The sequence below is a fragment of the Dendrobates tinctorius genome, unplaced genomic scaffold (genome assembly GCF_039654945.1).
Source record: "Dendrobates tinctorius isolate UK_male_01 unplaced genomic scaffold, ASM3965494v1 ptg000156l, whole genome shotgun sequence".
NCBI lineage: Eukaryota > Metazoa > Chordata > Amphibia > Anura > Dendrobatidae > Dendrobates > Dendrobates tinctorius.
This window is the reverse complement of record NW_027361823.1, coordinates 15,365,772-15,389,890: the sequence shown is the minus strand read 5'-3', so window position 1 is coordinate 15,389,890 and position 24,119 is coordinate 15,365,772. Positions and strand designations below refer to the sequence as shown.

Genomic DNA, 24,119 nt, shown 5'->3' with positions numbered 1-24,119 from the left:
GGGTGAATGCTATAGGTTTATATTGTACTCTGAAGTGCATGGTCATGACTGGCACAAGGTGGATGCATCGTTATAGTGATTGGACAGAAATATGACCTTGGTGGCTTCATTCAGGATGGTATTGAGAGGCTAGAGTTTAGTAAGAAGGAAACCGATTAGAAGCGAGTTGCAGTAGTCCAGATGAGAATGATTAAGAGTGACAGTGTGAATTCTGATGGTGTTTTTGAGGTACAAGTGGTGTGAGAATGTAGGTGATGGATGTAGAGAGTAAGGGCTCATACTCCCTTGCATGAGACTTGCACAATTCTCGTGTGAGTCTCTCACATGAAAACCTGGCACTGCCGCTGGCACTCGAACTGGAGCGTGCAGCTACATGTATTTCTATGTAGCTGCACATTCCGGTCCGAGTGCCGGCGGCAGTGCCAGGTTTTTATGTGAGAGACTCTCACGAGAATCATGCGAGTCTCTCGCAAGTGAGTATGAGCCCTAAAGGAAACATCTGAATCAAATATAAACCCAAGACAGCTTTGGAGTTCTGGTAAAACCACACACAGAAATGGAACTATATTGTTTTGGTAGGTTAGTAGAGGGGGAAGACACAAGAAATCCTGTTTTGGAGAGATTCCATTTCACATAGAGAGTGGAGACAATGTTATTTTACTGGCATTTTGTTGAAATGTGGGGGTCATGTTAGAGTATATGTATAAGAGGTGATCTTATGTTTTTTATGTTCTGGAACCTTTATGGAGGTAAAAAGCCTCAGATTCCAAAGCATAATAAGGGATCATGACCCCTTACTGATTTATTACATACTGGTATGTCATATGCCGACTCCCTGACTTTGATGTGGGCTCGCACACCAAGCTCACATCTTTGCCAGCACCAGCAGGCAATGGCTCATTTAATCAGCCATCATGTGCCTTTAACATGCCAGCAGGGGGCGCGTCATTCCACGCACCCATCGCGCCCATGGGTTACTATGACAGCTGAAAGACTTCAAAGGCATTCAAAGGAGATTGGGATTTTCACTATACATAGCACAACTTAAAGTCCCCAAAAGATACTGCTAAATTAATTTAAAGGTTAAAAAAAATCTTGTTTTTAAAAATATAAAAAACCACAAAGGCTCAAATGTTGTCACAACAATAAAAGAATTTAAAAAATACGCATTTTTTATATCTCTGTATTCATAAATGTCCGATGTATCAAAATATAAAATAAATGAATCCAATTGGTAAACAGTACAAAGAGAAAAACAAATAAAATCTCCAGAATTATATTTTTGGGCCTGCTGCAACATTACAATAAAATACAATAATAATACAATAAGAGGCAATCAAACGTTGTATCTACCCCAAAATGGTATCAGTTGTAAAGATGTCAGCTCAGGGCGCAAAAAATAAGCCCTCATACAGGAATCACAAAGGAAAAAGACAGCCAGCTCACCAACTCATGGAGGAAACACAGAGCACCATCCTGGTATGGCTTGATCCAATGAAAAAACGAAGAAAGCCCAGCTCCTCACAATAAAACTTGAAATTTTATTCCATCATAAGTATAAGGACACATAAATAGCTCCTTTGGACTACATCAGCTCATCAGACAGAGACATGAGCGACGCGTTTCAATCGCTTGCGTGATCTTTATCAAAGCTGACATGTCATAACCACACACAGATTAAAAAGGAACAAACACCAATCATCTGTTAGAAACAGATCACATTATTGAAGGGCTTTCTTCGTTTTTTCACTCACACAGCAATACAAGTAAAAATAATTTTTTGTCAAATTTCTGAATTTCTTATTCACTGCTTACATTTAAAAAAAAATGCATGTTTGTTATCTGCGCAATAAAGACTGATCTGGAGAATCATATTGCCAGGTCAATTTTACCATATAAGTAAACATGGTAAATAAAAAACAAAAAACAATTGTGGAATTGCTCTTTTTTTGCAATTTCAACATACTTGGAGTTTTTTTCCCTGCTTTCCAGTGCATCAAATGATAAAATGAACGCAGTCATTGAAAAGTACAACTCGTCCTGCAAAAAACAAACTGGATATGTGGTTGAAAAAATAAAAAGTTACGGCTCTTGGCAGAAGGGGAGGAAAAAATGAAAATGAAAAAATAGAAAATGGTCCAGTGTTGAAGAGGTTAAACTTGCAGAGAATTAATTGTTTGGAATTCGAATTTCCCTTTGAAAAGCTGCACAAATAGGCTAATTCTAATCTTGCCTAATTTGCTAATCTTTACTTGCAACCATACATCGTTTGTCTGAAAGTAGGAAAAAAATGGAAAAATAGATCAAATCTTGCTACTGAGGGAGAGTTTGCTTTAAGTCATCTGCAATCACTGCTCTTTTAATTCCTATCATAAGTCAAATAATGTCATCTAGTAATTGAACTATAAAAGATCATGAATCAATGGCTTAGACAAATTGTTATATGATATTAAATGATCTGTAATTAGAAAATTTTTATTATAATGATGTACTTTATAGCTTAAGTCGGAGGTCAGCATTGCATTAGAAGTTCAGCTGCGCACTTTCAAAGTTAGTTTAAATCTATATCTCCAGAACAGCATGTCATTTCATTGCACAAAGCTGTAATAATGCTGGAGAGTGCTTGCCAGTTACACGATAGGTAAAATTGATTTGTACCAAGTTGTTCAAGTGCATAGGCATTGTTGGACAAGTGTGAATCATTATCATTAGCAACGAAAAATTACATACTAAGCTAAAATTAGTGTAACTCAATAAGATAACTTGCCATTCAGCTGTTTGGTGGCACAGAATTGATGCAATAATATAGAGTTAAATAGCAGTGAATTAATGTAGCACCGCTGAGTCCGAAGACAATGTAATGATTAGTCGCTCTGGAAGTAGGTGACATTGAATCAACACCATGGAATTAGGAAATCCTAAAATATTTCATCAGTGCATCTTATCTGACAACGGATTATTTCTTTTCATTAAATGCACTCCTTAAAAATGTGTTATTCTGGCCCAGGTACAGAAGGAAAATGCTTAATTCATTAAACCTGCAAAAATACTGAATAACATCAAGGAAATGTATCCCAATGTTCACAATATAATTTTTTTAGAAAATGCCCCTAGGTGAGCTCAGGTTTTTCTCCCCCTTAGGCTATATTTACCCGTTGTGTCTAAAAGTGTAGGGTGTTTGTTACAGTAGTTACTTTGTCACAGTAGTTTCTACAGTTACAGTGGTTGCAAAAATGCATTGTTTGGTTATGATTTTCAAAAAAATGATGGCAAAAATTTTTCCACTTTGCCACAAAAATGTGACAAAAATTCTCAACGTGGTCGCAACGTCCGACTGTAGCCTTGGAATCCAATCATTCAACTGTAATCTTTGACCTGGCAGCAAATGTGCTACAGCACCACAGGAAAAAAATAAGGTGCATAACATCAATATTCCATCAGAGAAGATGTCCACTGATGAAATACTAAAGGCTGCAGCCAACCAGTGGCCACTGATCGATTGCAGCAGTCCTGTGACACAACAATGTTATGTGACCTACCATGAACAGTAGCGCATCATTGGAATGGCTTTACTCTTAGAGGTGAGGACACATCATTTTTATTTGTTATTTTAATTTAATTCATATTCATGATCCCGAAATTTCATGATGTTTTTTAGTCGAATTCAAATTGCTTTTTCAATTGATTTGTTCATCGCTAGTTACAGCTATTTATCCAGTGCATGCAAAATATCAGACTAATGGTATTGGCCACCAGTTCTTCAAATTCCAGAGATAAGATGTTAAAATTAATTAGTAAAGCTGCAAAGAGTATCCAAGAAGTCTTAAGGGGCCTTTACACATAGCAATATCGCTAGTGATATCGCTAAAGCGTCACCGATTTTGTGAAACAGCAGTGTGATACTTACCTCCGACCGGCTCCCCCGCTGTCTGTCGCTGATCACGAGAGATCGTGCAGCTCCTGTGGGCACCGACGAGCGATGCGTGGACGCGGGCGGGAGGGCGTCAGGATCGCCGATTCTGAAAGGTAAGTAACGACCGCTGATGCGTCGCTACATCGCTGTGAGATCTGCCTGTGTGGCAGCTCACTAGTGACCATTTAGCGATGCACCAGCGATCCTGACCGGGTCATATCATTGTCGGGATCGCTGGTGCATCGCTAAATGTAAAGGGGCCTTTAGACTAAATGAAGTTTCGAAAACAACGTAGATTCATATAATTTGCACATGTTGCTTTCTTAGAACATCCTTGCATCCTAGATCATTACAAATGCTTAGGACACTCCAATAAGATACCAATAAAAATCATCTAACTGGTTGATTTGAAGACTAGCACTGCCCGTGGGTTTTAATTTAAAAGACACACATACATTAAACTAACACACTAATGAGGGTAGATAAGAAGAGCAAATTGATGAATGTCTCTAGGGGAAAAGAGCTTTATCATTGTCTAATTCTGCACTTCACTTTGGGTTTTCTATTATTACTGAAGTGGATGTAATTGAACATCTCATATAAGTAAAAGTAAATACATGAATTGGATGAAGAAAATCAAAGCAATTTAATTAGCCAAATATGTTTAATGCACAATCCATCTTTTAAAAGCATTTAACCAACAACTTTTTGCTAAGTAATATAGCACCAAATCATCAGGCAGATTTCAACATCTTTTTGGCGCAAAACTGCTTGAAAAAAGGCACAACTTTTAATAGTGCTTGTTCGCGAGGAGGCAACAAATTCATCCAATTATACACCACAAAAATAGCATAAATTATGACATAAATGTACTCCAATCACTGCCATACATTTCTTATGGTGTTGCGTGACATCTGAATGATGCGCCCATATTATCAAGAGGCACACACCTCATTGTTGAGTGGACTTCTGGGTGTGTTTATAACATGTTTAGAGTACAATAAAGAGCAAGATTTTTTTTCACTATTGGAAAGTGGCGAGCTGGCATTTATTTGATAAGTATTTTGGATCAGTGTCTTCATATGGCTTTGTGCCCAAGAAAGACACACTTGCAGGCATGGTGACCTGACATGTTTTCTTTATATGGTTAGCAGTGTTTATTTCATTAGAGAAAGGTAGTGAAAATTGTCTCTTGGTTAATCAAAAGGATTTATTTAACATGTTGAATCTTACCATGCTTTGTTCAGCTTTGTTCCTGCTGACATCTTACATCTGGACACAGTTGGAAGACTTTCATTAACATTACATTGTGCGGAAGATCAGGATATATTTATCTAACTATATCCCTTACATGCAGCTTTTAGCTTTCCAAAATAATGTCTGACATCTCCAAAGTTTGTGACATGGTTATGAAGTCCATTTGCCCTGAAATGGTTTATGGTATTGTATTTTTTTTGTTAAAGAAGGCAACAGTAAATAACACTGACGGTTTACTTTAGAGAAGGATCTTCTTTAGAAAATGTTCTTTTTTTAGAGCAGGACCTTACTGTTTAGGATTTAAGAATATGAAAACACAGGAATATTCCCTGAGCTTTTGACATGGGCTATCATGCATCAATATTTCTTAAAGGGGGTTTTCTCAATAAATTCATTTCCAAATAATATATGATCCCTGGAAAATTAATATCTGGGACCTTTACTGATTGGAAAATATGGTGCGAAAGCCCCATGTAAGAGTTGAGCACTAGTGTACATATGTACCAATGGAGGAAAAGAGGAGCAAAACGATGATTGCAAAAACATCATTTTTTATTAAATGTGTTACAAAAAGTGCACATAATCAGAATGAGGTGTCAATATAAAACAGATGAATACACACCCAAGAGACAACCCCCTCACCAACCCAGATGGAATCAGTATCCTCCTGTGTAAGATATTGTTAACATGTTCACAATTAAGGGGCTTGAATCAATCTGCATGAATCGACTGTTTATATGGTCAGAGAGATATATAAGTAATCCAAATTACTGTTACACAATGAAATATACTGGAGTAATACAGTCCTAAAATGCAATTAGAGTAACTAAGTCCACAGGCAGCAATCACAGAGAGCAATTCTGTATGGTCAAAGGTCTTACCCGGGGATGCAGGAGAGGGGAGGCAAGGGGGAGCGTCTGGCAGTGACCCCCGACGTGCGTTTCGCGGCGCTATAAGGCCGCTTTATCTTGTGTTTGTTTTCTCAGCAAGCTGACCCCTGACAGCAAGGCAAAATCAGATGCAAAGGGTTTAGCAAATGACACTTAGCTGAAAAATGCAGGATCAGGCCAGAGACAGAAATCCTCAATAAGCAAAGAAAGGATTATCACCGGCAGCCACTGAGAGAAGTCTGCTCGCTTATGTAATCCCAGGCACTACCCCCACTCCTCCAATTATCTTCTGCAGCTGTTAGGTGAACATCATGTTCACCAGCTCCACTACCAGCAGTATCCACCAAAGGGAGCCTTGCCTCAAAAGTCGGATTAAGACAGTTCACAACAGGCCACTGTGCTCTTAGGAGCCTTGAGTACTGCAGAAATTCTTTTGTAAACTTGGCCAGATCTGTGCCTTGCCAGAATTCTGTCTCTGAGCTCCTTGACCAGTTCCTTTGATCTCATGATTCTCATTTCATCTGACATGCACTGTGAGCTGTGAGGTCTTATATAGACAGGTGTGTGCCTTTGCAAATCAAGTCCTATCAGTTTAATTAAACACAACTGGACTTCAATGAAGGAGAAGAACAATCTCAAGGAGGATTACAAGGAAATGGACAGCATGTGACTTAAATGAGATTCTGAGCAAAAGGTGTGAAAATTCATGACCATGTGATATTTCAATTTTTCATTTTTAATAAATTTGCTAAAATTTCTACATTTCTGTTTTTTTTCAGTCAAGATGGAGTGCAAAGTGTACATTAATGAGAAAAAAATGAACTTTTTTGAATTTACAAAATTGCTACAATGAAACAAAGGGTGAAAAATTTAAAGGGGTCTGAATACTTTCTATACCCACTCTATTGATTTTATCGCTGAATCCTGTAGCACCCTGTGCTCAGATACGCAGGATTCACCTGGTTTCTCTTCTGAGAAGTAATTTATGGTGGTCTCCTCCTTGGATATGCAACTTCACTTTTTTTAGTCCTGCAAAACGTAAAGCTTCAGGGTTACCCCCTCGGTGTTCTTTCATGTGGTGTGTTAAGCTTTTGGAACCTTTTCCTGACTTTATGGAATTAAAGTGCTCCCAAAAACGGACTAAAAGAGGTTCAAAGGTCTTTGCAGTGTAAAAGAATTTGCAAGGGCAGAATAAAGCATAAACTGTATAACATGTATGGCAGGAAATGAAATCATGAACCTGATGTGTTATATGCCCTATGAATATATTATGAGGTGAGATGGAAGGGGCAAAAGGAGCAATGCACACATTTAAAGTTACCCTCCGGTATACTAGTTTTTAGCCAATTATTGGATTCAGCTTCATTTGCATATCATGTTAAATTCTGATTTCCCAGTAATAGAGGAATTAACTGACCATATAAATGTATTACTGGAACTGACTTTGAAAGAGCTACATGTACATATACAGTAAATAGTTTGGGGTATGAAATCTTACTGGCAGATTCCCTTTACATTTAAAGATCCGTATACAGTCACATTTCAGTAGAACCTTTCAATAGGAACTTAAAACAATGGCTTTCTGCCTGAATCCTGTTAATCAGTATTCCGTTTTTTCACATCACATCTTGTTTTATTTATGCTTTATATTCTTTCCCAAAGATATATTTTGATTTAAAATTACATGAGATAGAAATCACATTTCCTTCACCCAGGAAAATATTAGTATGGCCTAGATTGTGTTTGTCAGATTGTTTTCTTTGAGCAGTCTTATTGCTTGAGCCCTAAATGAGATTGAAATATCTGTAGATAGTGCAGCATTGAACTTGCGAAAATTCAAGGAAGACACGTGTGGGCAGATTTTAATGCTGTAGAATAATATTCATCGTATAACCATATACAGTAGACACAAATAGCTCTGCTTTTTATCCAGAGATGTGTGGTTAGATTAATGATCATAGCAGAGATCTGGAGGCACAAGGACTTTACACCATTAAAGAGCCTAAAATGATTACACGTAATGTGAGCATGCACATCAATGGCCACAAAATCCCATTGGACATGAGGTTTGAGTGTCAAGTTTAATCAAATTATTATAAAAATGTGTCATAACAGCAAATGGAATCACATAATGCAGACAATATGAAGAGCACAGCGGAAAAAAATTGTCTATTATTCTGAAGTCAATAAAAATTGTAAGACATAATTGGTGAAAATAATCTGACATGCTACACTTCTCTTTAAGGCATTGATATTATTTTACAGCTAATAAAAGGGAGATTCTTACTGAATACCAAGGCGAAAAGAAGGATATACATTGAAATTATCTGTTACTTAAAGCAATCACGTTGAAAGGTTCTAATGCTGAATTTTTTTTAAATCTCAAAAGAAGTTTTCAGTTTAATTAAATAATAATTTTTAAAGGGGTTGTCCACTACTCAGACAACATGTTCTAAATCCCTATGTTTACCCCTAGTGATATAACAACACTTATACTCACCTTTGGTGCCAGCGCCAATCCAAAGGTGTTGGCACAGGTTCTCCCAACGCTAACTTGACATTTTTGTGTCATGCGATCCATGTGGCCTATCAGCAGAAGTTTCACTCTCCTCTCCTTTGGATGTAGTTGACATGTGGAGAAAGTGTGAGAGGAGCAGCAGCCAATCACGTTCAGTCATCAGGGGAGCTGTCACCTATCACTATAGTGTGAACACTGTTTTATCACTCCTCTTCATAATGAAGTGTCTGCAGAGTGTGTGTGTAGAGAAGGCTGACAATCAATGTGCAGGGGACTGATTACCAAGCATTCACTGTGTACTGAATTATGATTGCTTCAGCTCCCTGCACCACTTGAACGGAAGCAAGCAGCTGCAGGAAGAAAATAACATAATTTGCTCTTTGTAGCTGCAGCTGCAATAAGCCTGCCAGGCTTAATTTTACTGATTGTACCTACAGACTATGACTTTATCTGCAAAAAAAATGGTTTGTAGGTGACAAGTTCTCTTTAAAATCTACAGGAATGCACTACTATCATAATGTAGGTCATTTTTGGTCATAAATTATTCTGATTTTTGACAGCACTCATCCACACCTCTTCAAAACTAAGTTTCCCACACTTTTCAATTAATTGCAGAGTTTGACCAGAATGGCCTAAAAGGTTGTAAATAATTTTAAACTATTTGGCTTTATGTCAGAATTGTTGCAAAAACTGTATGTTTAAATTATTCACCTTTTACAAAGATCTGTACTTGCAGGTAGTAAATGGAAATACTCATCAGAATGCTAAGAATCTCACATGGATCTAGCCCTATTCTTAGCTGAACATTTTCTATGATATCATTCAGTCTACGTCAGGGCATCTCAAACTTAAGGAAAGGTGTAAAGATTACAGCTGAAGAAAGCAAAATCTTTACAGATGTCACACTACACTCAGTTTTCAATATTTGCATAGGGCAGTGTGAATGCAATTTATAGATTGTGGATAGATTCTACTCTTTTGCACCCATTAATGTAGACACGTGCAGCAGGTTGTAAATCAAATAAGAAAATGTATTTATGTTCATAATTCAAACCAAACCCAACAGCCTTTCTCCCAAAAAACAGTATAACATAAAGTAAACAAGCAAGGTTCTTAGCATCACAGTATAGAGCAAAATACTGTCAGACAGTTCCTCACAACAAACTACACACGTGTCTCCCAGGTCCTCTTCCTCTTTCCACACACTTACCCTGAATGAGGCAGATGTACTTCCTTAAATTGGCCATTTAATGGAGTTACCGGTGATATGGGAAATGCCAATCCCACTCAGCTCTAGTAGCCAATCCTAAAACCTGACCCAAAATTCGGACCCAAGCTTCCGGCCCAAACTTCCTACATCACAGAGGCTAGCCACCTCGGTGACACATACAGTACCTCCCATCTAGGACTTGTCTGGCTACAACCCACTTGTTATATCTAGACATATATGCGATAACAGAATTGACTTATTTTGTGATTATTTGAAAATTCTTCTAGATTCAATTTTGGCACATACTTAAATCAGTAGTTGGTAGGACTAGACATCAGATGCCTATTGAAGCCCCAGTACAAAAAGACAGAAGTAGCGATGGGAAAATGTGTTCAAGTGGAATTGAATTTTCTCAACTCTATTTTACAAAAAGCCGCATTATCTTTTTTTTTTTTATTCACTCAGCTCGATTTCAGCTGGTTGCCATTTTGCTGAACTCCAGATGGCTGATATTAGGTTAAAAAAGAAAAAAATAATTTTTACCTTACCGCTCACCTCTTTAGCTACCTCTGATGCTCGCTGTCACCCCTTACAGTCCTCAGCATCTCTTCTCACTGCCTCAATGTGCTGAAATCCTGGTAAATGTCACACTAGTCCTGGGCTTTCGTCTGAGACTAGGCCCATCATGAGTTGTAAGGTTTTGACGTTGTAACATCATGACCTGTGATGCCACCTTAGAGCAATTATATTAGGGCTAGAACCTCCAGCTGATACTGGGCCAGGGAATACTCTGCACATGCAAGTCATAAGGTCACAACAATGTGATGTCATGACGTGCATCGTGACCTACAGTGAAGAGACCCAGAATTTCAGTGGCGAGACTAAGGAAAGAAGCCGAGGACCATGAAGGGGAGAGCAAGCAGGGGGTGTGCTGTCAGGGAGTTGAGAATGTGTTGAGTTTTGTTTCTTCTTTTTTTATTTTCTGCATTTTACATTTATCATGCTGTAGGGTCTGTCCATGCAATTTGGTAAGCTGGAATCTCATCAGATCCACTCATCTCTACGTAGAAGATTTGGAAATGGGTAAAATAATACTCACTGACATAACTTCAGTCCTTTGTGCCCTAATGCAAAATTTGGACCTGGGTCCCATCACCCATGGTAGTCAGAAGTATGGGTCATTGTAGCATTCTAGATCCTATAGAGACCTATGTGTTCACCCTTTAAGAAGTTTTGTCCCCATCCTTTCATCTTCCTGTAATAATGTCCTCCATCCTTGCCCCACTCTGCAATAATGCCCCCCATTCTGACCTTTTCCTGTAATAATGTTATTCATGCTGAGCTCTTTTCTGTAATAATGTCTGGTGTCCTGACCCTTTTCTGTAATAATGTTCCCCATCCTTTTCTGTAATCATGTTCACGGTCATGGCCACTTCTGTAATAATCCTGTCCCTCATCCTGTGCTTCTTCCTGTTGTAATGTCCCCAATCGTGGGCCCCTTCCTGGTATAATGCCTCTTTTCCTGGGCTCCTAACTATCATCTCTGTCATGCGGAACTTGTGATGAGCATGTCAATGTCATGTGTCAGCTTCAGATTGGCCAGCAGTGTGTATTGCAGTGCAGGCAGCTGATGGGTCTCAGTGCTGCAACATAACACTTCAGCTGATGCACATCCTCAGATGCACATCCAGCTGAAGTAAGGATTGGCAGTTGCGAGCCCCCTTTGTGCAGCCCAATTGCATCCACTGTTTGGCTGCAGAAGTTTCAAGGCATAACAATGTGATGTGAGTCTTAAGAGACCTTGAGTTGAAATCACTGAAATAGCACATGTTTTTATTTTGTACTAGGAAATATAATATTGAAAGAGGGGTTGTCTTAATAATGGACAGCTTCTTTAGTGCCTCATGCACATAAGTCTTAAGTCAACTGATCCCACCAGTATGGTCAGGATTGGCTGAAAATCTAATACAAATGGGGACCTTCTGACTCTGCCCCAATGGATGATGTTCTGGGGAGATACAAGTCGAACAGTTTAAATTTTAATGCATGTGTAAGCAGGTTGTGGGATGCAGTGACGGACAGGTGTCACGTGCCCCGTCCTGTGTGACACGGCCAGCAGGCCGGTAACTAATACAACAGGACACGGCACGTGTAACTGTCCAGTGTGACACGGCCCGCAGGCCAGTAACTAATACAACAAGACACAGGGGAAAGGGAAAAACAGTTACAACGGTGGGCCCTGCGATAGGGAACGGGGGAGTCAGTGTCCCTAACACTCCTAACGTTCCCTATACAGGCTCCTCACCTGTCGCCGATCAGGATACCTGTCACCCTAGCACACCCCACACCTATTCCTTACTAGGGAGCTGGGTGTTGCAGGCACTGGCCTCACCGCTGTACTAACACGAGGAAAAGTGACAAACAGGGAAACACTTAGCTTTGCTCTGATGCACTTGCTCCTGGCAACAGAGTGCATCTTCCTCCCACCATGTACAACACCTGGGTGCAGCTTTACAGCAACAGCGTCCAGCACCCGACTGCCGCCTCGGAGCAACAGAGTCCAGCACCTGAGTGCAGCTGTCCAGCAACAGTGTCCAGCAACTGAGTGCAACTGTCCAGCAATGGAGTCCAACACCTGAGTGCAGCTTCCAGCAACAGAGTGCAGCAACTGAGTGCAGCTCTACACCATAGCTGCCACTCTACCAAGTCTTGCAAGAATTCTTCACTGACACCATAGCTGCCACCCCACCATGCTTTACACGAACTCCTCGCTGACACCATAGCTGCCACTCCAGGACTCTGACTGAGCTGCCCTGGACTCTCCTCAGCTCCTTCCTTCACCCAGGATGGTTGGAAAAGACCAACAATATTACCAATGTGAGTGAGCACAACTGACACACCTTTATTGAGTAAACACACCTGTTAGTGATTCCCATGCAATTACACTAACCACCACCAGGGGCAAAACTATCTCTAAAAACACCAGTGCAATGACCATACTGGCCACCGGGTACAAAACTATCTCTAAGCACAAAGCTTAGAGAGGAAAAAAAGGTTACCAGTGCTTTTATCTGACATGATCCAGCATGGATCATGACAACAGGAGGCAGAGCAAGGGTTAACAACTTAACAGTTTTAATTGAACAGGGGGTTAACTCTTTGCAGGACAATGAACGTTAAGAGAGTAGATAAGAGCAATAAATGCAGAATAATAACAGTCCAGTTAGTACACTTATTGTGTCCTTTATGCTCCTCAGCTGATGATGATCTGCTGAGGGTTGTAGTCCTGGCAACGACTGGGATAGTGATAACAGATGGGGTCCCTTAAACGACGATCCGTCTTCTGGCAGCAGCGGTCGATCTCCGGTACCTTCTGCTGAGCCCCTAGTCCATAAATTGATGCGGTCAAGACAGTTAAGGCCAAAGCACTGTCGGGGTCCAACATAGACCGGCGAGTATAAACTGGCAAATCAAGGCGCAAATGTCTGTCCCATACCCGGTTCCTCTTATGTGACACGTGCGCTGTACTTACGGAAGAAGCGTACAGGACATTGCTCTCTGGCCATCATCGGGCACACTGCACCTCTCTCTCAAGTCCCCGCTGGTAGCGGCGGGAGTAAACGGATGCAGGCCTGTGCAGTGCTGGTGCTCGAGGGACAAAACATCTCTTTCTCTGCTGTACATTGCCTGTCCATGCCAAAACTGTCTGCCTTCGTGCGCACTTCCTCTTAGCCTCGCTTCCTGCCTCTAGGTCACTGGATCTGTCAGCTGCCAGCCGGCAGTTCGGGTGCGGAGCGCACTGCCTGCCTTGCTGATCGCACGCTGATGGCAGGGCTTCTCTGCCACTTCGCGCACTTCTTCCCTCAGCTTCCGGATGGGTTCTATGACTAAACACGCCACATCTTCCTGGGTCATGGGGCCTGTCCGGTCCCCTGTTCCTTGCCTGGTGAAACAGGAAATGCAGCCTCGACAATTCCAGGCCCGATGCAGCACAGCTATCCGCAGCCCAGTATTCCTCTTTTGTTATCCCAGAGTTAACAGGTGAAAGAACTGTCTTATAGTGGTTTTCTCAATTCTACTCTTTTAAAACACCTGATCATGAGCAAAATCATCAGCAATAGTATGTGTGTGTTTGTATTTGTGTGCGGGCAACTTCAATACAAGGTTATGATTGTTTACCTTATAAATTTCTTTATTTTTTTCTACTTGCCTCCCAACTCCTTCCTTCAGTTTATATTTATCTTATGTTAATAGTTAGTGTAAAATTTGGGATTACTATTAGGCTAACTAAATATTTCTCTATTTCAGATTTGGGCATCTGCCATTTACAAAATGCCAAAACACAATGGCTCGAGTTAATATCTGAGAGCTTATTACTGAGTGCAGCATAAAGTTCAGCTTCTTTACAAAGCTGTGATTATACTGGAATTTAATTCCTCCTGACATATATGTCTATGAAATATGCAGACAAATAATATTTCATCCATGTTTGCGTTTTGCAAATAAAAAATCAAAACTGATTAAGGAGTCATGTAGGCCTAAGGAGAGCAGATTGATCCTGAACACTCACATAATAAATTCTTAATAATGCAGATCCTGCTACTTTCAGTATTAAACAAATGCTCCCACACAGAGGACATTTACTTGGCTAAGTTTAAAATGTTAACTCTTAGGTCTTAATGAGAAAGCTATGGACATGTAAGGGAAATATAGATTGATTAAAGATTACTCAGTTCGATGTCTTATTATTTTCACAGGGAAATGTAACATTTCTCATCATGTAACACTAAACAGCAGGTTATTGCCAAGCCAATGTGAGTCATGGAAGGATTTCATAACTTTAAATCCTGTGGGTGACTTTGTACCCATTAGATATTTAAAAGCACTAAATTTAAAATAAATAAATAAATTATATTATTTTTCCATGTCTCTCTCTCTCTCTCTCAGGAAAAAAAGAACTGATAGAGCTAAGTACTAAATTAAATGTTGAGCGACGTGAGTAAATCATGATCACTATGTGAAATGTAGCAATTATAAAATTAGTAGATACACAATGTTCATTCTGCAATTTTTAATCAGTTTCCCATATGCATAAAACAATCAAACATATTAGCCCTGACTCATCAAAGTGTTTTCAACAGATTTTTAAACACTTTGTTAAATCGTGAAAACATCAAGTTGCACAAAAATCTTGCATTAGAATCATAGAATCATAGAATCGTAGAGTTGGAAGGGATCTCCTGGGCCATCTGGTCCAACCCCCTGGTCAAGGCAGGATTCGCTAAATCATCCCAGTCAGATGTCTGTCCAGTCTCTGTTTGAAGACTTCCATTGAAGGAGAACTCACCACTTCTCGTGGCAGCTTGTTCCACTCATTGATCACTCTAACTGTCAAAAAGTTTTTTCTAATATCTAATCTGTGTCTCCTCCCATTCAGTTTCATCCCATTGCTTCTAGTCTTTCCTTGTGCAAATGAGAATAAAGTTGATCCTTCTGCAATGTGACAGCCCTTTAGATATTTGTAGACAGCTATTAAGTCTCCTCTCAGTCTTCTCTTTTGCAAACTAAACATTCCCAAATCCTGCAACCTTTCCTCATAAGACAGGGTTTGCAGACCGGTCACCATTCTGGTCGCTCTTTTCTGAACTTGCTCCAGTTTGTTGATGTCTTTTTTAAAATGTGGTGCCCAAAACTGGACACAATATTCCAGATGAGGTCTGACCAAAGAGGAGTAGAGGGAAATAATGACTTCACGTGATCAAGACTGTATGCTTCTGTTAATACATCCTAGAATTGCATTTGCCTTTTTTGCAGCTGCATCACACTGTTGAATCATATTCAGTCTGTGATCTATTAGTATACCCAAGTCTTTTTCACATGTGCTGTTGCTTAGCCCTATTCCTCCCATTCTGTATATACTTTTTTCATTTTTATTACCCAGATGTAGTACTTTGCATTGTTTAGGGTTTTCAACAAATTTTGCCCCGCTCTGCCAAAATGGATAAAGCTTAAGCGGACAGGGGTGGAACCAGAGTGTGATGCCAGAGCTTGGTTAATTGAGTGTGCTAGGTCACATCAGAGGAGAGAGAAATAAATGAGAAATCTTACTTTTTTTTATGCCATCAATGTTATTCATTAAAAACCTACCCAAATTAAGTTCTCCGGGGGCTCAGCTACCCCCAGTAGCCGAGACCCCGGAGAAATTCCGACATTGGGTGTGCTATACACTTACACTTAAAAAGTGGCGCTGAGGAATAAGTACCCTTAACTGCCGCCATTAAGAGGCGTATTGGCGGTCGTTATAGAGTTAAAATAATTCTGCACCTTGGTAGATTTGAAATTTTCTTAGTGTGATTTTTCTTTTAACAAACATTCACTTTTCATAACCATTTAGATTTCTTCTTTCTGTTAAACATGATCTAATTTCTTGTCACTACAGGTAATACAGCTATGGTGTACATTGAAGTTCGAGATGAAAATGATCACGCTCCACAATTTTCAAAAAAGCTCTATCTGGGAGGAGTGTCGGAAGATGCTAGAATGTTTGCATCAGTGCTTAAAGTCAAGGTAAGGGCTGAGAATGAGGAAAAATCTCCATTGTTAGATGTGATAGAACAATTTAAATCTTTATATAAAGAAATAGTTATTTTCTCAGCATGGAATATATTAAAGACCACAGCTTGATGTTTTTAAATGACTTTGCTTCATGAAATAGACAATAGGTATTGATTTTAAAAGAAATACATAAAGCACCGGATGCAGTGAATACAAAGGTTTTAAGCTTCACAAGTTATGTGGGTAGATGCAGTGTAACTTAGTATCTGCTGTGTTATTATTTCTAATACACATTGGTGAGAAAGAACTACGGAAGAGCAATGAATAGAACAATTATGTCCATCTTTGTTTGTGTGTGTGTGTGTGTCAATTGTTTTGTGGTAACTCAGAATAATAAATGAATGAATAGTTTAGAACAACAGATGTGTGTTGGTCAGAATGTTTAATTAAGTCTTGCCTTAATAGGATGCCTTGTATTTCATTGGGAAAAAAACTGCACTTAAGTTTGAAGGTCACCATCACACTCATTTTTTCATTCCCAAAAAATGATTTATTGACAGAGGTTGTGTGGCAGGTGGTCCTGCCGGGCATAGATCACTATTCTATAGTGAAAATCTTTCAGAGATACGTGTTCAACAGTTTTGAACAGAGTCTACAAGCATAGCCTTCAAAGTCTATGATTGGCTGCAATGTTCAAAATATAAGGAAAAGTCTGTATCATTCAGGCAAGGCGCCATCGCATGCAGTGAAGTACTTGACTTCATGGCTAGCCAGTAAAGGCCTTTATAATGAAAGAATGATGGAATGGCCCCTTACCCACCTGACCATAACCCTATTAAAAACTTGTGGGCCCTTCTCAGATTGGAGATTCACAGTGATGGAAAGCAGTCTACCTTTTTGAACGGTGTCTGGGAGGCTGTGGTTGGTGCTGCCCAAAAAGTTGATCATTAACAGATTAAGAAATTGACAGACTTTATGGACAGACGGCTTATGAATGTTATTGAAAAGAAGGGGGGGCATTATTGGTCACTAACATACTTTTTACATTTCAGAAATTTATATTTGTAAATTTTGAGCTGGTTGGTTGTTATTAGAGATAAGCAAATCTTTTGAAATGTAAATTAGCCAACTTTGTACTAATTTTCCCCAAAAATTAGATTTGCAGCAAATAAATTCAAGTAAATCTTAAGATAGGAAAACATTTAATTCCTCGTAAAATACACATTGCGAAGAGAAGAGAGAACGAGAGGGCCCTGCTGACCATAAGAGCTTACACTCTATAAAAGAGAGTTTACCCCACTGTCCATAAGAGCTTACACTCTACAGGAGTGTAAGCTGCCCAGTTACTCTGAAGTTGGAAAATGACTCTCCTGTACAAACTGTGCTCAACTAAAAAATGCTGATCTGTGATGTCCTAGGCACTGGCAACCATTGAACAAGGTATGATCATTTGTAAAATTCGTAAAATGTTGAAGCTGCAGGGCTTTTGATAGAGGGCCATGCGGCTGCACAAAAAGACATTTGCCTGCTCTCTATTGCTTCAGCAGAGTGTGAAATAGTAAAGGACAAAGTTTTTTTGCCAACCAGAAATGCAGAAAATTTCTGCATGAAAACCTGACTCCTTCCCAGAAAACGTGCGTTTTTTTCTGCAAGTTTTCCGCAAAAAACGCCCGTTTTTCATGTGCTTTTTTCCGGAGCGGTCCCAGTCACATAGAAAATAGCTAGAAATGCGGAATTTTCCACGGAATTAATGAGCATGCTGTGTTTTTTTCCACGATGTGTTTTTTTCGCGGAAAAAAACGCATCAATATGCACAGAAAAAGAGGAATTCATTAAAATGTATGAGAAGCTTCTTTTAAGCGTTTTGTTAAGCATTTTATTTGGTAAAAACGCGAAAAAAAAAGACAAAAAAACGCAACATGTGAACACAGCCTAAAATGTTTGAATTCACATTAGTTTCAGGAAATTTGACTCAATGACGATCATCCACAGATTGATCTGCTCAACTTTAATTATTATTCTTAATTTAGTGGATGAAAAGTAACAATAGCAATGGATAATTTACATTTTTCATTTAGTTACATGATAATTTTGCACATTAATAGTTGCCCAATAATTCTGAAGACATGATATTTTCCCAGGAAAGACAAAACCTCACTTTTACTTTCTTAAATATTCATGTTTCAGGTTTATTAACTTTTTGAATTGACATTGAGTTCTGTAGTTCAATAATAAAATAAATTATCAAAAGTACAAATTGCTTAAAAACCATGCACATTCTGTTATGTGATGAGGACCCTTACAGTTTATGACTGAGATTGTTTTTCTTTTTTTACTTTTCTCTACTTAACAATTACATATTAGAGATAGACTTCTGGACTTTTTGTCTCTTATATCAGCAGAAGAAATATTTGTGTACAGCATCACTAAATGACCCATTACCTACTCAAGGACACATAATATATGTGATTGAGGAGATGAACATGTGCACATTATACTGTATGTAATGCCAGTAGATCTGCTCACTTCATTTATAACATCATAGCTCTTCTAAGAAAATAAATCCTTCTAAAAATAATTATGTGTAAATGGGTTTTCTGATAGATTAACAAGATTTCTAGGGACACCAAAAAATATTAATAGCTTCATGTGAACTATTTGTAATTCAACTCATTTTAAATTTAATTTATTTACATTTGATTTAACTTTAATTATCTTTTCCGTGCATAATACTTCATTATAGTGTTACAGTAACAACAAAGCATTAAAGGAAACTTTTCCTTCACAGATAGCATTTAAAATGTAACATACTGTCATGAGAAAATAACTAAGTACACACTCTTTAAATTCTATTGTTTTACATATCAGAACATAATCAGTGATGAGCAAAAGTGCTCGTTACTTGAGTTTGCCTAGGGTTCTCGGGTTTGCAAAAAGTAACTCAAGTGCTCGAGTGACATGTCCTTTTTGTGCCTGTTAGATTGTTTGACAAACATGGGCAATCCCCGCATGTTTTGTGGCTGTCTAACAGCAAAAAAACATGTGACTGTGGGGACTTGAACACGTCACTGGAGCACTTGCTATACTTGGTGCATACCCGAGCATCCTAGGCAAACTCGAGCAATGAGCACTTGCACTCTTCACTACAGAGGAGACCAAAATAAATATGCTGCCTCTGCACAGGAGGAATCCCGAGCCTTGCCTTCTGCGGTCTCCCATTCATTCCCGACCGCAGATGAGGCTGCTCAGCAAAGGCGTCAATCCCGACGTCTTGCTCAGGCTAGTGCTGTCGGGTTGGTTGCTGCTGCCAACTCTAGTTCAGCCTAAGCAATCCGCACTAGTCAACAGCGAGCAGCTCCGGAGGCTAAGTCCTTTTTGCAGCCTACTGAGCATGCCCATGGGACGACCTTTCATTAAAGGTCAGAGGTCACATGCTCAGGTCATCAAGGAGTTTGGATTGGACCTTCGGAAAGGTCCCGGACGCTGCTATAAAAGGCTCGCATGGCCTCTAGGCCATGCGCTAATATAGACTAATATGGCTAAGTGTGTGTGTGATGATGGATGCTTGTGACAGGTGACTGACTCATTATGACTCCCTCCCTTGGTTGTGCATGAGATAGGGTTTTAGAGTCAGAGTCAGCACAGAGTTGTGGCACTGCTTAGCACTGCAGTGCTCCAAGCTCCTCACACATGCTAGCGCCATAGTGTGCCACTCCACCTAAGGCACTACACTATTGCATGTACAGCAGTATCCGTTAGAGCGGCGCCATGCACATCTTATGTGCTTTCCAGTCCTAAGCTTAGGCTGGTTAGTGTTGTCCGCCTGAGCTGCGCTGTACGCACTTAGTGCGGTAAGCAACTATCAGCTGCATCCTGTGACTGTTAACAGGGCCCAACATTCTTTAACCCCTTCACCCCCAAGGGTGGTTTGCACGTTCATGACCGGGCCAATTTTTACAATTCTGATCACTGTACCTTTATGAGGTCATAACTCTGGAACACTTCCATTGATCCCAGTGATTCTGACAATGTTTTCTCGTGACATATTGTACTTCATGTTAGTGGTAAAATTTCATTCAAATAACTTGCGTTTATTTGTGAAAAAAATGGAAATTTGGCAAAAATTTTGAAAATTTCGCAATTTTCCAACTTTGAATTTTTATGCCCTTAAATCACAGAGATACGGCACACAAAAAACTTGATAAGTAACATTTCCCACATGTTTACTTTACATCAGCACAATTTTGGAACCAAAATTTTTTTTTGTTAGGAAGTTATAAGGGTTAAAAGTTGACCAGCGATTTCTCATTTTTACAACACCATATTATTTTTAGCCCGCATGGCAGAGCTCAGAATGGAAGGAGCGCCGTTTGACTTTTTCAATACAAAATTGGCTGGAATTCAGATCGGACGCCATGTCACGTTTGGAGAGTCCCTGATGTACCTAAACAGTGGAAACCCCCTACAAGTGACCCCATTTTGGAAACTAGACCCCCCAAGGAACTTATCTAGATATGTGGTGAGAACTTTGAACCCACAAAGGCTTTACAGAAGTTTATAACGTACAGCGGTACAATTAAAAAATCATATTTTTTCCACAAAAATGATATTTTCACCCCAATTTTTATTTTCCCAAGGGTAACAGGACCCTAAAAGTTATTGTGCAATTTGTCCTGAGTACGCTGATACCCCACATGTGGGGGTAAACCACTATTTGGGCGCATGGCAGAGCTCGGAAGGGAAGCAATGCCATTTGACGTTTTTGGCTGGAATTGAGATCGGACACCATGTCGCGTTTGGAAAACCCCTGATGTACCAAAACAGTGGAAACCCCCCACAAATGACACCATTTTGGAAACTAGACCCCCTAAGGAACTTATCTAGATGTGTGGTGAGAACTTTGAACCCCCATGGGCTTCACAGAAGTTTATAACATACAGCCATACAATTAAAAAATCATATTTTTTCCACAAAAATGATCTTTTCACCCTCAATTCTTATTTTTCCAAGGGTAACAGGACCCTAAAAGTTATTGTGCAATTTGTCCTGAGTACGCTGATACCCCACATGTGGGGGTAAACCACTATTTGGGCGCATGGCAGAGCTCGGAAGGGAAGCAATGCCATTTGACGTTTTTGGCTGGAATTGAGATCGGACACCATGTCGCGTTTGGAAAACCCCTGATGTACCAAAACAGTGGAAATCCCCCACAAATGACACCATTTTGGAAACTAGACCCCCTAAGGAACTTATCTACATGTGTGGTGAGAACTTTGAACCCCCATGGGCTTCACAGAAGTTTATAACATACAGCCATACAATTAAAAAATCATATTTTTTCCACAAAAATGATGTTTTCACCCTCAATTCTTATTTTTCCAAGGGTAACAGGACCCTAAAAGTTATTGTGCAATTTGTCCTGAGTACGCTGATACCCCACATGTGGGGGTAAACCACTATTTGGGCGCATGGCAGAGCTCGGAAGGGAAGCAGCGCCATTTGACGTTTTTGGCTGGAATTGAGATCGGACACCATGTCGCATTTGGAAAACCCCTGATGTACCAAAACAGTGGAAATCCCCCACAAATGACACCATTTTGGAAACTAGACCCCCTAAGGAACTTATCTAGATGTGTGGTGAGAACTTTGAACCCCCATGGGCTTCACAGAAGTTTATAACTAGAGTTGAGCGATACCGTCCGATACTTCAAAGTATCGTATCGGCTGGTATCGGCCGATCTTTAAAAAAAGTATCGGTATCGCCGATTCTGATACCGGAAGTCCCATTCAAGTCTATGGGACTTCCGGTATCGGAATAAGAAAAACCCTTTCCTGCCCTTGTACAGCCTCTCTGGGGTCTGTACGGGCCTTTCGGGGGGCTGTGCCGGCCTGCCAGGGGGTCTGTGCAGGCTCCGGTGGTCTGTGCCGGCCTGCCGGGGGGCTGTGCCGGCCTGCCGGGGGGCTGTGCAGGCTCCGGTGGGCTGTGCCGGCCTGCCGGGGGGCTGTGCAGGCTCCGGGGGGCTGTGCCGGCCTGCCGGGGGGCTGTGCCGGCCTGCCGGTGGTCTGTGCAGGCTCCGGGGGGCTGTGCCGGCCTGCCGGGGGGCTGTGCCGGCCTGCCGGGGGGCTGTGCAGGCTTCGGGGGTCTGTGCAGGCATCGTCCGATGGGACTACAAGTCCCATCGGGCGATGCCTGCTACCATGACAGTGATTGACACATTAGCCAATGATGGGACAGTAGTAGTCCCATCATCCGGCTAATGTGTTAAATGTAAAAAAAAAAAAAAAAATTACATGCTACATACATACAACATGCATACTACATACATGCTACATTCATACTACATACTACATACATGCTACATTCATACTACATAAATACTACATGCAACATACATACTACATATATACTACATACATACTACATATATACTACATGCATGCTACATACATACTGCATGCTACATACATACTACATGCTACATACATAAATACTACATGCAACATACATACCACATATATACTACATACATACTACATACATACTACATGCATGCTACATGCATGCTACATGCTACATACATAACACATATATACTACATGCATGCTACATACATACTACATGCTACATACATACCACATACATACTACATGCATGCTACATACATACTACATATATACTACATGCATGCTACATACATACTACATGCATGCTACATACATACTGCATGCTACATACATACTACATACATACTACATGCTACATACATACCACATATATACTACATACATACTACATACAATACATTCATACAATACATACATAGACATACAGTACATATAACATAGAGTAACATACTTACCAATACTTGTCACATTGTTCCCCGAAGCCATTGTCTTTTCCGGAATAAATATTAACATAACAAACCACAAAAATACTCACCCACGATCCGAAGCAGTCCAAGAGTGTGTCCCACGACGATCTTGGGTAGAGAACGGCAGCATCAGCTGATGCTGCCGTTCTCTACGGGCTGCAGGAATCCAATGACGGAAGGTAGGTATCCTTCCGCACTGTATTCCTCCGCCACTTAAAAAAAAAAAAAGTCCCTAGTCTCACTTTATGCCATTGCTGTGTGGGAATTTCCCACGCAGCAATGGCATAAAGTGAGAATAGGGACTTTTTTTTTTTTAAGTGGCGGAGGAATACAGTGCGGAAGGATACCTACCTTCCGTCATTGGATTCCTGCAGCCCATAGAGAACGGCAGCATCATCTGATGCTGCAGTTCTCTACCCAAGATCGTCGTGGGACACACTCGTGGACTGCTTCGGATCGTGGGTGAGTATTTTTGTGGTTTGTTATGTTAATATTTATTCCGGAAAAGACAATGGCTTCGGGGAACAATGTGACAAGTATTGGTAAGTATGTTACTCTATGTTATATGTACTGTATGTCTATGTATGTATTGTATGAATGTATTGTATGTATGTAGTATATATGTGGTATGTATGTAGCATGTAGTATGTATGTAGTATGTATGTAGCATGCAGTATGTATGTAGCATGCATGTAGTATATATGTAGTATGTATGTAGCATGCATGTAGTATGTATGTGGTATGTATGTAGCATGTAGTATGTATGTAGCATGCATGTAGTATATATGTAGTATGTATGTAGCATGTATGTAGTATGTATGTGGTATGTATGTAGCATGTAGTATGTATGTAGCATGCATGTAGTATATATGTAGTATGTATGTAGCATGTAGTATGTATGTGG

The 24,119-nt window shown here is 40.0% G+C and overlaps 1 protein-coding gene across 2 annotated transcripts in view; it reads left to right on the top strand.

Moving 5' to 3' along the window:
• PCDH15 (protocadherin related 15) overlaps window positions 1-24,119 on the top strand; it is a 2,659,104-nt gene that overhangs the window by 2,277,693 nt on the left and 357,292 nt on the right. For both annotated transcript variants that reach the window (XM_073548247.1, XM_073548246.1), the window contains exon 27: window positions 16,228-16,355. In XM_073548247.1, the coding sequence (XP_073404348.1) occupies window positions 16,228-16,355 (128 nt within the window). The remainder of the gene's footprint in view (window positions 1-16,227; window positions 16,356-24,119) is intronic.